Source organism: Amblyomma americanum, chromosome 2 (assembly GCF_052857255.1).
Source record: "Amblyomma americanum isolate KBUSLIRL-KWMA chromosome 2, ASM5285725v1, whole genome shotgun sequence".
Classification (NCBI taxonomy): Eukaryota; Metazoa; Arthropoda; class Arachnida; order Ixodida; family Ixodidae; genus Amblyomma; species Amblyomma americanum.
The window spans coordinates 143,113,767-143,128,628 of record NC_135498.1 but is presented as its reverse complement, the minus strand read 5'-3'; the positions used below and the strand labels follow the sequence as shown (position 1 = coordinate 143,128,628).

The following is a 14,862-nucleotide window of genomic DNA, read 5'->3' as shown; positions in this document are numbered from 1 at the left end:
TCGCCAGCCGGCACTTTCCCGGATCGATTGTCCGAGGCCAGAGGCGCTGACCATTTGTCCGTACACGCGTAATTGACCCTTTATCCGCACCAGATGCCTACGCAAGACCAGCGTCAGTGCAACTTTGGATTCGTCAGCAATTTTCTTGTCAGGTACGGCGATTCCAGTTCATCGTCTCGCTGTCTTTCACGACTGATGTGCGTTTTCTTGTTTTACATCCTGCGGCCGGCATTCGCAAGCCAAGCCCTCTTGAACCCGTTTCCTGACCTCATTCTCTCTCCGGGCAATGCCAAACTTGGCATTACGTGATGACCGAGCTGAACAGTAAAATTCGCCACAGACTGCTAAGTGGGGGCCCACTTTTTTTAGTTCATCTTTTAATGACTAGGCTTCAAAACTGTCATGCGAACTTCCTGCGGAAGAATAGGTCACTCCCGCACCAATACCACTGCAGTCGAATTCACCTCAAGAACGAAGCGGACGCCCCACAAAGGGTGCCCGCCAGCCGACGGTTTCGACGGATTGTCTTGATGTCACGGTTTAACCCCTCACTTGCTAGTGTGACACCTCAAAGCCGCCAGGGGATTAATTGAGGCGGCAAGACAACCGGCAGACACCCTTGACAGGACGGCCTCCTCTGTAGGGCATTTGTAGCTTCGTTCTTGCGTTTTATCCGACTACATATGATCCTGTCTGCACAACTGTGTTGTGAGCTATAGTCTACATTGTGAATACTCATTTCGCGAGACTCTGGGTATTTTTAGTGCGCTAGCACTTGGAGTGGCCATTTCTCGCATTTAGCCGCTGTGTCTGTCTGTCTGAAGCCTGCTTTTTGGCAGACCGCTCACCTGCCCACCGGGTGGCAGGAAATCTGCCCAGGTGTGTTTATATATACTACATATATACACCTAGCAACCTGCTCACTGTGTCAGGTGGCCGCTCATTTAACTGCGAGAGCCTGCTCGGGATGACCAGCCTGGGGGAAACCCAGTCAAGCTATCCAAGTTCCACATATGGCATCACCTGCCATTAAAGGTCAGTGGCGCACCGCTTGACCGCTTCACCACTGCCCCAGGAGGGGTACGAGGACTCCCACGGATCTACGCATGTAAAGAAGGGATTGACTAATTCCTCATATAGACATTAACCCATTATCACCATCCGAACAACTGCCATCCGTGAACACTGGATCTGAACACCGGAACCGAATTGAAAACCGAAGTGCATGCGCACCTAATTCGCATTTGGCCTAACTATGCAAATATACCATCATTTTCTTTTGTGACATGACTCGATTTCCGCTTGTTTCGTTTTTCTTTATCGGAGCGGCAAAAACGATTCTGTTTCCTTTGTTCTTATAACCTAACAACAGAACCTGAAATCGAAGCACTTCGCAATGCCGGCAGTTCTTGGTTTAGAAATAATGAGCGGTCCTCATGGCGATCGCAATAGGGAAAGCAACAACGAAAAATCGGAGACTATGAAATTAAGAGTATAAGGTAACCCTGCCAGCTGTTACCATAACTGCTGTGTAGGTGTCCCGTCAAACGTAGAGCTATAGCGATAGCCTACAAGCGACAGTGTGCAGTAGAGTCATTCGTAACCTATTCACAAAAGTTATCGTGTGTTTGAGAGCGATGCAAGAACGATCCGCGTACTGCCCCTTGACTAATGATAGCCAGCGAAACGACCGCATAGCTTATTACCGTTGGCGCCCGTTGATCACGAACCGCACTTTCTCGAGAAAACCACTGCGTACGCTACATCTCATTGCGGCATTCACCGTTGGTTACAATTGCAGCTTGAAGAGTGGTCGCGATCGATATTGCGGGAGCTCTCGACGAGCTCCTGCACTCTACTAGTTCTTACAGTTTACGCGGCTTGTACTTTAAAATAGAAGAATTATTTTGTTGTTGAATTTTTCCCACTACTTCCCCCTCATTTTCTTGCCCGGCAGTTCATGTTGTACTCCTTTGCTTAAAATCATTTGGTATTGACATTGCTAGTGTCCTTCGTAATGGCCATTTGTGCCGCATAAGGTACTATGAATAAAGACAACCCTGTACCAGAAGAAGAAGAAAAAGAAAAAAAGCAGAAAGAAAAAAGTAATAGAAGAGGAGGAAAAAAGAAAAATCGAAGAAGGCCGAATAAAAAACTGCATTTACATATTATAGGTGGTATTGCCAATACCAGCTATGTCAAGCGCAAAGCCAGCATATTTTATCGAGCATCTACTTTCTAGCTCATAATCTCTTCGGAGCACAGGGGCACTTCGAAAAAACATGCGCTTCGGAAAGCAACAAAGCTTTGAAGTCTTGAGCCGGCTTCCTTCATTCTTCTAGAATGTCCCTCCCAAACCCTGGCCGCAGTAGCAAAAATAGAGGGGCAAGCATCGAAGAAGTCGTACTCACCGTAATCTGGCGTCCCGTAGAGTTCTTTATGAAAGCGACTATTATGTCCTGCTTCTTTATGGTGGTGGTCGTATCCTTTATCTGAGAAAAAGTACGCAAACAAAAAGTTGCGTAGTCTGTCTTCATGGCGCATGCGTTGCACATGAGCAGAGTCGTACCTGGTTCACAAGATCTGTCTGCATGATAGCATTTCTTATCCTACAGGCGCATATAGGGTACGCTGGCGCATTTCCCGTGCGCTCAGTATAGATCTTTTCAATGTTTACACTTAGGGCGCACGTGGGTTTGGACTGTAGCGCGCATGCAGAGTAATCACGCCTGTGTGAAGTTTGCCACTTGCAAACGATGTTGCCATATTTTGTACCCAAAATGGCAGGGCCCGGAAGCGTAAGTTCGAGGTGCATAGCAGCTGAGCAGAAGTTTATGTGGCATGTTGAGTATGTGCACCGATGTGCCTGGGAGCGCGTGAACACCGATACTACTTCCTGTTGGGACCGACGTGAAAGCAGTCAGAACAGTTAACCCATCACGGAACACGTGTGACTAGTATCAAAGCAGTGTCGATTCTTAAGAGCTGTTCACTGCATAAACTGACTGAAGTGAGAGGAGAGAGCGGCAAGGCAAAAATTCTAGGCTATAGGCAGGTACAGTGACAAGACCAACAGCGATGTGAAAATAAGAACAAGAACTTTCGTAATCAAATTCGTGAGTTTCCTGTGCATCTGAAAACTTCCTATAAATCTCTTTCTTGAAAAACACTGATATAATTTTTTTGCTGAGTGCTACGGGCATTATAATCTACCGGAAACGCAAGAAATGCTCGCGGTAATGCCAGGCTCTTTGCGCTCAGAGACCTCATTGCCCAAGACACAGCCAAGCGAGGGCGTCTCTTGAGCCATTGCACATTCAGCGGAAAATCAACGCGTGAAGCCGTAAAATCCTCCAAGGCGGGCACGTCCGCTGTGATAGTACCACCTACCGGTCGCCTCTCGTTGAAGGTCATTACGAGGGCTGCCGCCTTGGCGCTCTTGGCCTTCTGGATGATGTCGTCGTTGGAGGAGTTGTCGCAGCGCTCCAGCAGGACCACCTTGCCCTCGAAAGAGCGCCGCTCGTAGTCGCACTCCGTGTCGTTCAGCACGTTCAGCAGCGGTCGGTACTCCTGAGCAGTCGTCGGTGCGCAAACTTAGCCGCGCGACTTTAAATCCCTATACCAACCCTTTTTACTACAATCTCTGAATTACGTATGTGTCCACACGTATGAATGAAGTATACTGCCAGCATACCTATCCACAACAGCCAATGATGATGGTGGAGGCCTACCTCTTTATGCCCTGCCTGCACGCCTGCCCGCGTGATATTCGAAATCATTCAGTGACGGTGACTCCAGCGTAAACTCTTAGTGCATTGGCACTAGGGCTTCCCTCTCGAAGACAAAGAGGGCAATTAGCAGTATGCATAAGATAGCCAATGTAGCCGAAGAGGTCTGCGTAAATCTATACAGTAGTCAATGTAACCAGAACGTTAATTAGAGAGGCAGTAGTGCACAGGAATGGGACATCCCGCTAGTAAAGAAAGAGGAAGTAAAGAAAGCCTTAGGAGCAATGCAAAGAGGGAATGTAGCTGGTGAGGATCAGGTAACAGCACATCTGTTGAAAAACGGAGGAAATATTGTGCTAGAAAAGCTAGCCACGCTGTATACGCATGCCTTATAACCTCGAGCGTGCCAAAAGCTTGAAAGAACGCGAATATTAAATTAATTCATAAGACAGGAGACGGCAAGGACTTGAAAAGCTTGGCGGTGGTTTAGCTCTGGTTAAACATGGAGTGACGCGATAGCTACACCTGACCGGTTGGAACTTGGTTACGTGACCAACCACGTGACGAACCACGTGATTAGCCACGGTGCCGGCAGCTGCTCCGCACCACGTGACCAACCACATGGCAGCGTGGCAGCGCAGGCACAGGGTGGAAGCACCGCCACGATGAAGGCTTTAAATGCTACCGTAATGTAGCTATTGCTACAAAATTAGACCAATCAGCTGACTGTCAGTTGTATCACAGGTATTTACTAAATTAATCACTAATAGAATCAGGAATACCTTAAATTTCAATCAACGAAATAATCAGGCAGGCGTTCATAAAGTATACTCGACAATAGACCATGTTCACACTATCAGTCAGATAATAGAGAAATGCGCAGACTATAACCCCGCCTTATATATAGCTTTCATTGATTACGAGAAGGCATTTGACTCACTGGAAACATCGGCCTCACGCAGGCATTGCTGAATCAGGGTGTAGAAGAGTCTTATGTGAGAATAATGGAAATTATGTACAACGACTGCAAAGCTACCACAGTCCTCCATAAAGTCAGCAAAAAATTCCAATAGGAAAGAGTGTCAAACAGGGAGACATGATCTCGACAATGATATTCATTGCCTGTTTGCAGGAAGTGTTCCGAGACCTGGACATGGAACAGCTGGGGGATAAGAACTAATGGAGAATGCCCAAGTAATCTGCAATTTGCTGATGACATTGCCCTACTATGCCAGTCAGGAGAGGAATACAAAGCATGATCAAAGAGTTAGACAGCAAAAACACAAATATGGGTCTAAAAATTATCATTCAGAAAACCAAATCAATGCTCATGAGTCTCGAAAAGGAACAGCAGTTCACAATTGGTAGCGAGATGCTGTAAGCGGTAAGGGAATACGTCTGCTTAGCGTAGATAGTGACAGTTGATCTAGATCATGACCGGAAAATAACTAGAAGAATAAGAAATGGGTGGAGCGCATATGAGAGGTTCTCTCAGATCATGAATAGCAGTTTAAAAATATCCCTCCAGAGAAAAGTGCACAGAAGCTGCACCATACGTGCACTTACCGATGGTGCAGAAAGGAGAGGATAACGAGTATGCTTCAGCTTAAGTTAAGGACAACGCAGCAAGCTATGAAAAGAAAAATGATAGGTTTAACTTTAAGAAGTGGGCAGAGAAGTGGGCAGAGGGGGTGAGGGAACAAACGCGTGTTAATAGCATCCTAGTGGAAATCAGCAGGAAGAAACGGGCTTGGGCAGGGTATGTAAGGCGAAGGCAAAATAACCGCTGGTCCTTAAGGGTAACGGAGTGGAGTCCAAGAGAAGGCAAGCGCAGCATGAGGGCGGCAGAAAGTTAGGTGTGCAGATGAGATTAAGAAGTTTGCAAGGATATGGTGTCCGCAGCTGACAAAGGACAGGATTATTGGAGATACATGGGAGAGATCCTGCTTTGAAGTGAGCGTAGTCAGGCTGACAATGATAATTATTATGATAATGATGACTAGGGGTTCCACTCCGCCGAAAAGCCGTTGTCTGCCTGTCTGGTCCCTCCGTGACCTGGAAGACTTTTCTGCCAAGCTGCCAACCGCCTGGGTGGCAGTTGGGCCCTCTAGGACAGGTGACCTTGTGGCGTCATCCCACCCTTCCCATCGAATTGTGAGAAAACTGCCCACCATGACACGTGACAGCTCAATTAATAATTAGACGCTAGAGGTTCCATGGGAAGAGGAACCTGGGTCTCAAGCCCCACCGATGGTAGCCCTTGCCATCACAGGACAGAGGCGCGTCGCTTAACCGCCGCACTGTCGCGCCAGGAGTGGTATGAAGGCTCCCGGTGATCTATGAATGTAGATAATGACCAATTCTCCTTCACTACAAATTTAAAATGATGTAATGATACGCAAACTTGTATAATATGATATATCAATCAAGGTAAGCCAGATCAAATCAAGCGAAACCATATAGAGTCAAGACAAACTATGCAAAAGCAGGGCTAGCCGTGCTAGCTCAGAAGAAATTGTGATCCCCCAGATAAATCGGGCGTGGTTTTTTTTTATGCATCTTTAAATTGCGAGGCACACAAAGGTATACGTTCAATTTGCGTTCAGAAATTTATGGTTCATTGTCAAGGTTGGAGACGACCCCTAACGATTATGAAGGCATTCACTGGCTTTTGGAGATAAGGAATACATCCGAAATATCCTGCCTAGCGGAGAGGCGGAGTGGCTACCGCGATTTAAATTTTGGTTTTAGTCTTTTTTTTGTTTCCTCGCGGTAAGTTCGTGTAAGCGAAAAAAATCCTGTGCTGGTCGATTTTTACTGAAAACGTGAATGCTATTTTTCGCAACCCGGTTAAAGACATATGAAATGGTAGCTCCTCCAGAATATCTGCAAGTGAGTAAGTTCAATTATTAATAAAGTAAACACATCAAAAATTCATACGCTCGCCGCGAGAACTGAGCCGATTACGAGTGTGATAACAGCGACTTCGGAGCTGGCGCTTTCTGTAAGAAACCAAGATGTGATATCGGAAATGTCGTAACAACAAGAAAGCAACAGCGGACTGCTCGTGAATGAAATGCAAATAGAGACACCTATTGTGAGTGCTGCAGATATAGTATAAAGTGTTTTTAAACTCCTATCCGCCAGTGGCCTGCCAATGAAGTTAATATCGTTGAGGGTTTAACGTGAATTCGTTCTCAGCTCGAAGCTGCAGCCTCACTTTTGAAGGTTTGCCCGCGCATTTGAAGGGTTTGCCCGCGCGAACTGTGCGCGATCCTTCTTTTTTCCCTTACCCAATGGATGAAGCGGCGACAAAATCACCGAATTCAGACAAATTAGCGTGCACAGAAGTATGTAGTTGTGCCCACAGTCGCGTGAGCTGCACAGTCTTCATGAGCTCGCGGGTGTAGCGCCAAGAATATGTGTGTACGGGCTCACAGTGATTCGGCGGCCTCAGCGTTACCGCAACTATTGACTCCGACGAACGCTAGCACTTTCCAAGACCACCGTCAGGCGGGCAGGCATAAACCGCACTAAACACTTATTTCCTGTCGCTTTTGCCAGTTATAGGCGGGCGTTAATGTTAGGCGCTGTTGCGTGTGCCACCTCTATCACCGTTCTGTCATCTTAAGCGACTACTTATGGCCGCTGTAGAACAGCTCCGTGTTTCAAGGCATTGATAATCGACTGCAGAAAGGAGGAGAAATTGGAGACAGCAGCTGGACGCATTGTGAAATTTCAAGCCGCGTTTCAAGCACCATGCTTAAAGACGTAAACTCGGCTATTTTACTTCATAAACATTGAACATTTAGTACAACTACGCGTGCAGTTGCCGGCCCTCGAACAGCGCAGCGGAACTTCATACGTCGTCTAAGTTTATAGCGATGTGCACATGCGCAGCTAGGACACTATTTTCTTCTTTGCCTTTTTTCTAATCGAACAAATACTCTGCGCAGCGAGGACAGTTATCCACAGTGTCTCCATAGCCTTCCCCTGGGCGCATATTAGGCGGACGCAAGATAAGAGGAGTAACCACAGTGAGTAAAGTCGAGCACTTTTTTGCCGGTGCTGTCGAAGGAAAACCTCGTCCCTACCGTTAAAGTAGTCATAAACACCGTGTCCGCGTAATATGGTGCCTTGTAGCGCTCAAGGCCTCCGCCGTGATTTCGTAATTCACGTCCACTGACTTTGCCCGCACGCGTCACCTGCGTCAGGTTTTGTGCAGTAGATCGAACTTCGTTCAGTTGCAGAAGACGCATGATTAACGAACTGAAGTTCCTGGGCTTCTAAAACGCTGCACATGTAAGTAAGCGATAAGACGCGTGAGTGTCTGAGCGATAAAGCTGCTGTACCTGTTTGCGAATACCCTGGAAATAGGTTTGCCATCCATCCAAGGAGAGGCCATCCACTTTCAAAAAACGATTTTCCCAAAGTGTCCTCTTTGTGTCGTCCCAATGTAGATGCACACGGCAGGGCGTCAAAGAAAGAAGGGAGGCGATAAGTGCACTCACAGCGTCCTCCTCTCTCTTGGCGATGTCCTTGACGGCGGGCACGTAGACGGCGCAGTGCGCCACAGGAGTGGACGCGTCGGCAGCCTTCACCAGGAGCACCGCGTTCACTATGGGGTTGGCTCCTTGGGCGGGCTGCAGAGGGTGCGACAATCGAAACAGTCACTTACGGTGCAGGTGTGCGTCCTTCCGATTTTTGAATGTAAACGCGCGAGCGTCGAACCGCCGAGTCGATAAGCAGCCTATAACGAAGTACAGCGGCGAAATATGCGTGAATGCGTTCGTGCGCGCAATGAACAGTTCGATGCAAGTGTCCTCTGCTGGGCTGTTCCGGGAAACGAACCAAACCCTTTTTTTGTTTTGAGCACGTTATCATCTGCTTTCTTTTTTTTTATTAAAGATGCCATCAAGCTGTAAATACAAGGCCACGTGGTAGTGCGGTACCAGCGACATCATTTCGAATTATTTGACTTAATGCTTCACATTTTCCTACAGGAAGGGAGGTACCGCATTCCATTTTCTAAGCTCTTCTCAGCGGCGTGCAGATAACAGAACAGCAGGCAATCACGCACAAATTAGGTCGAGCCCGTTATCCGGAACAGCCCTGCAGAAGACACTCGCCCCGGACTCTTAATTTCGCGCGCCCTCCTATTGTCGCGCATTTCGGCGCTGTGCTCCGTGATAAGTCACTTATAGGCTCCCCGGTCGATGCCCGCGCGATCATGCTAAGTATTTGGAAAGGTGTACTTGCAGCGTCCGTGCTGAGCTATACAGAGGACAAGCTGCAATATCGCTATTCCTGTTAATGGCAGTTGGGCTCAACAGGTTAATCTGAATAAGTTTCTTAACACAAGCAAACTGCCGAATTTCTAGCCGCGCAGTCTGCACGTTTTGCGCTTAATGCGCGCGCATTTCATGACCAATAGTTAGCAGCACCCTTTTAAATGCAAGCAATTACGATGAAACGTATGGCCCAGAGAAGTAACCACACACCCAGTTGAAGCAGGACTCTAGGCATTGCCACACGACGGTCGCAACACGTCGCATTGCCTTCCGTGATGTATGCCTAATTGGCAGTCTGCCGCGCATTAGCTAAATGCGTCAAATTTTTGTAAAGACTGCTATCTTACAAAGCGCCTTATAGCTATTCATATCGGCATCTGAGGCTTGGCTGAACACACGACGAGGTACTCGGAGCGCTGCACCGTGCGGCTCAGCACAAGGGCGGCCACTGGCGCCGATGGTATACTCACAGTCGCGAAGAAAACCACGAGCACTTGGACGTAGGCGGCAGTCAAGATGCTGGTGCTTAGCGCCATGTTTATCAAGTTTACTCAGGCACTCAGATGGCACAGGAAAGAGTCTTTTGCGCCTTTGCTGGAAGCTTCTCCTCCTCTGGCGATGGCGGGCCAGAATACGAACGCGCGCTGCGCGCGATTTGCGAGATCTTTTTCTTTTCCTCTGATCAGTTTTTTTTCCCGCTCAGGCAGATTTTCTAGCACTTTTATACCAGGTATCAGCCTCTTGTAGATTATTTAAGACGTAACTGCGCAACAATCCTCAAAATATGCTCATTAATTTAATCTACAGCGTGAAAGTTTGTTCCATTGTGACCGTAAAACAAAGTCTCGTGCGTCTTAGTCATCAGCATCGAAAAATCTCCGACGAAAATTCTAGTCCATGCAACACACACGATGACGAGACAGTCGAAGACGACGGAATAACCTCTTACCCTTTTAAATGCAAGCAATTACGATGAAACGTACGGCCCAGAGAAGTAACCACACACCGAGTTGAAGCAGGACGCTATGCATTGCCACACGACTGTCGCATCACGTCGCATTGCCTTTCGTCATGCATGCCTAATTGGCAGTCTGCCGCGCATTAGCTAAATGCGTCAAATTTTTGTACAGATTGCTATCTTACAAAGCGCCAGCAAACATTTTAAACGGTATTCTCTCGGATCACATAGAGAAATACCCCCATCATACGTTGCTTGCTACCGATGCCTCCGTCAACTGCCAAAAAGCTGCAGTCGGCATCTTTTCGCAGGATTTGGCATGGAGCTATTCCGTCCACATCCCAGATTATATTCCTATATTCTTTGCGGAATTTTTGGCTCTTGGAATGGCCCTTCACAAAATTCCATGCCATGTGTCTCATGTTATTATTCTCGCTGATTGTTTGTCAGTGTTAGTCTCCCTTGACACTTCACAAGAAGATTTTTTGAGCCGTATCCTGCGATTTTTTGCCCCATGCAATTTGAAGGTGGTCCGTTTTGTCTGGGTCCCTGGCCATGCAGGTATTCATTCAAATGAGGTGGCTGATTACTTAGCAAGGTCGGCTCTTGACGGGTCAGTGACACATCCCGTCCCGAATTTCAGCCTGCTGGCGATTTCCAGGTTTCAGCGGTTCCTACATATATCAGCCAGGTTACGAGATCCCTTACTAAATACCACTGACTATCAGCACTTAGCATATAATTGGAACGTCCGTTCGTGTAAATCCAGGCTGTGTGAGGTAGCAATGACGCGATTGCGGTGCAGGATTCCAAGTTTGAATTTATATCTATGCAGGTGTGGGTTGACACCGACGAACCTATGTGACGCATGTGGGAAAGTTGAATCTTTAGACCATTTTCTCCTCTACTGCCCAAAGTTCGCACTTCAGAGAAAGATTTACCTGGAGGTCCCTCTCTCCAGGTTAGGGCTCCCTTTATCTTTTCCAGTATTATTATCGTTTAGTGCGAACGCCAAGGGATTTGCATTGGGTTCTATTTGTGGGTTTCTCCGCGATTACATAATTGCAGCTGGTAGGTTGATGTGCTAATTCTTTTAAAGTTCTACGAGCTCTTCTTTTTCACCAAAATGCTGTCTGTTATTTAACTTTCAATATTGTTCTCTTGTTTTTATTCATTGATTTTTCAAAATTCACGATTGGTGCTACATTTTTGTCATCATCTTCCATGGAAACTTCTTTGTTTATTCAACTACATCTTGGCCAATCCCCCCGCGTGGGTATGTGCCATATACCTGGGGTGAAGAAGAAGAAGAAGAAGAAGAAGAAGAAGAAGAAGAAGAAGAAGAAGAAGAAGAAGAAGAAGAAGAAGAAGAAGAAGAAGAAGAAGAAGAAGAAGAAGAAGAAGAAGAAGAAGAAGAAGAAGAAGAACCCCGCAGCATGGTTTTCTCTGTAAATCTGAAGCACCATCGGCAGCTCGTCTTTTGTGCCTGCTTTACCCCTTCGGCAAACTAAGCAGCGCTAGACGTATGTCTGTCTCGACGATAATCAGTTCTTAAGACATGCCTTACCACAACTTCTAGTCCTGGCGGTGTTTTCGAATGAGATCTTCCTTTTACTGGAACGAGGAAAATTCTCAGTGCAGTAGATGCAGGAAATACGCACTACGCCGGGGAAACAAAAGCATGGGATACATTTTACCTTAACAAAACTTCCTGTATAAGGTAGGGCATGTGTAGGCGGGACGAAGAAAGCAAAACCAAGCGACCAAACAAAAAAAGCTCAGAATGCTGCATGCCATATAATGAAAGGTGTTTGCATAGTTAGAAACACGTTATGCTGATAAGTGTGGTACTCGATAGACTATACGGCCGTCCAGCTAACGGAGATGCATTTTAAGAATCTGAGTTAGGCCATAAACGAGCGAAGGGTTAATGACGCCCACTTTAGATGTACTTACATGGAGGCTGTGTAAGTAATGACTGACAAAGGCATCGCTAATGGGCACGTGGGAAGTATGCCCGGTCTAGAGTAAACAGGTATTGATTCCGCCTTCGATCTCAACTGACCTAAATCCACCGATGTTATCTACGCACTGACGACCCTATTTTGAGGAAAGTTGAACTCGTCAGCGGTTCGATGCAAGGCATAGAAAACCGGGCCTTGAGATGCTCCTTGGCATTAATTTTGCTGGTAACCAAGGTGCTCCTTTTATTTTAGCAAGCTCAGTGTGCTAAATCCCTCAAACGAGGAGCTTGAACCTAGCAAAATGCTTAAACTGAAAGATACGGCCGAAGATGCAAAACGACGCGGAATCATGTTTTTCGAAATTGCTGTGTTTAAGACCCATTTAGCGCCACACTCACGCAGGGCACCGATACATGGGCCTCTACGATTCATGGCCAGTATAATTTCATCGACAGTCTGATCCTGGTGAGGCGTTAGAGGTCGAGAATTCGGCTACTTCTCCAGGACTTCGTTCAAATTTGGCTGCCATTAGACAAGGTTTGCTCGCTGCGCCATACTCCCTGGATCCTAGCACAAGTTTTGCTATCCCTATCATTGCCTTCAGCGGTTGTCAGAGCTTTGGGACACTGCGCCACCACAGTGGAATGGTCGCAGCGTGCTACCAACGCAGGAACACTAATTTAATTGAAAGCATGAACCCGCCGCTGTGGCTCAGTGGTTAGGGCGCTCGGCTACTGATCCGGAGTTCCCGGGTTCGAACCCGCCCGCGGCGACTGCGTTTTTATGGGGGCAAAACGCTAAGGCGCCCGTGTGCTGTGCGATGCCAGTGAACGTTAAACATCCCCAGGTGGTCGAAATTATTCCGGAGCCCTCGACTACGGGCACCTCTTCCCTTCTTTCACTCCCTCTATTCCTTCCCTTACGGCGCGGTTCAGGTGTCCAACGATAAATGAGACAGATACTGCCCCATTTTCCTTTCCGCCAAAACCAATTATTACTATAACTGAAAGCATGAGTATCCCTCTCTTTGAATTAATACATGCAATTCCCACCAATTTAGCGTACAAAATGGATAAAACTGCTCATGGCCACTAAATATAGGTGAAATGGTAAAAACTTTTTCTTCAGATGTGCTTTTGGAAGGCCGCAGTTTCTCGCAGTTTGATTTATTATCTCCGCCACCACGTCGGAAGTCTCGTCCAGCAATAGAGAATGCAGGACGGTGCGCAGATGTATGCACGCATTAAGTGCAAGTAAACGCCGAAGAAAAAAAGCTCGAGGGTCCTCATCTCATACATCGTCAAAAAGAATGATGTCTACAGCACTGCCAAAGCGCGCACCTTACCATTCATGCCCTGTTTTTAGTCAGTTCAATGGTCTTTATTAAGGCATCCGGCATTCATGTTCGTTTTATATATACACCGGCGTTACCGCATCGCAGTTTTGTCGGCGAGCGTTCGCCCTTTTGCTCGTTCTCTGAGTGCTGACAAGGCCGGTCTCGAGGGGAGCGCGCGCTCTCTCTTACGGCCTCAGCAAGAGGGGCACTTGCGGCCTACCGCCGCATCTCTCCGGGGGCGCTGCGAGCCAACCCTCTCCGCTCGAAGGGAGCCGCTGAAATGTTCGCTGGAGGCAGCCTCGGCGCGCGCTGGTTCTGACGCCTTGCACATGCTACTGAACAGCTGCTCTCAAAACATTGGATTGGAAGTTGGAACAGATGGATCTCAAAACATTGAAGTTGGCATGCAATGATGGCCCATAGCAGGGCTGGATTATTTGGGACTGACTCGAGTAAAAGTGAAGCAAGGCATTTCAGTAAAAACCAGGCTCAGGAAACATTTATTTTCATCTCAAAGGCCGGCACAGTCTCTGTCGGTAGTTCAAAATGTATTCTGACAATAATATAGCATTTGCCGCTCCAATACGTTCAAGCGCATCTGTTCAATCTGTTCGCACTGCATGAAACACAATACATCATCAGACAGATCATTTTCTCTTTGAAGCAACGTTTCACATACTTAAAAGAACTTACACCAATAACAAGAACTGCTTCTAATGAATTATACAACATTGTCGTGCGACTGACAGTTCCGACTGATTCCGTTTAGAGCCTGAAATGCTTTCGCGTTTGTTTGTGGATAAACCCAGACGGCTTGTCATTTTGGTCTGTCAACTTCTTTGTGTAATTGACGAGAAGAATTCGGAGAAACTTTTCCGAGATCAGATGTGCTAAGCGTTTGGCGTGGCTCCTGTCAACACCTTCCGGGCAGCATAGGAGGGGAGAATCTTCAAGATGTGGCTCAACGATTAGTTGTAAGGTTTCAAGAATATTCGATCGTGGAAGATCCTTGCACGCCTTTTCAAAAAACGTCGAAGTAATTTCCAAGAGAGCTAGAAATTCTGGCTTTGGATAGTGAAGTTCACCATTTTCCTGGGCACGCAGAAGTTTGTAAAGGGGACTGCTAGTCTTGTTCGTCGTCACAAACATAACGCAAGCGTCACACCCAAGATCACTGATAAGTTTGGCAATGTAGCCGCCTACGTACACCAAGCCTGAATAAGCAACAGACGCAGGCGGAGCTGGAAGATGTGCTCGCAGAGCTTTCAATTCTTCAACTAAATCTTGGGGAACAGAGGCGGCCGCTTCTTCAGCGTCTTCACTTTGATTAGTGGCTTCTTTCGATGGCAGTGCTTTTTTCGTTACAATGTGATCCAGAGCTGCTGTAACGGCTCTTGCGTCCGGCACGTCGTTACCTCCGCACATAAAGCGCAATTTTCCGAACAATGCCTCGATAGGATCACTGTTGAACTTTCTAGTAAGAACGTAGTTGACGCCTCTTCTCAGTAGAAATTGAGTTACCTCCACTGTGGAATTCGTGGTGAAAAGTAGGCACTGTACGTTTCCTCTGTGAAGTTCCCAACTC

The 14,862-nt window shown here is 47.1% G+C and overlaps 1 protein-coding gene across 3 annotated transcripts in view; it reads right to left on the bottom strand.

The window, feature by feature from the left end:
• LOC144121837 (signal peptide peptidase-like 2A) overlaps positions 1 to 9,655 on the bottom strand; it is a 37,028-nt gene extending 27,373 nt beyond the window's left edge. For all 3 annotated transcript variants that reach the window (XM_077655253.1, XM_077655255.1, XM_077655254.1), the window contains exons 1-4: positions 9,490 to 9,655; positions 8,240 to 8,371; positions 3,391 to 3,570; positions 2,412 to 2,492 (exon numbers count right to left, since the gene is read on the bottom strand). In XM_077655253.1, coding sequence (XP_077511379.1) covers positions 2,412 to 2,492; positions 3,391 to 3,570; positions 8,240 to 8,371; positions 9,490 to 9,555 — 459 coding nt within the window. In that variant the 5' untranslated portion in view covers positions 9,556 to 9,655. The remainder of the gene's footprint in view (positions 1 to 2,411; positions 2,493 to 3,390; positions 3,571 to 8,239; positions 8,372 to 9,489) is intronic.
• Between the last annotated feature and the right edge of the window lie 5,207 nt (positions 9,656 to 14,862).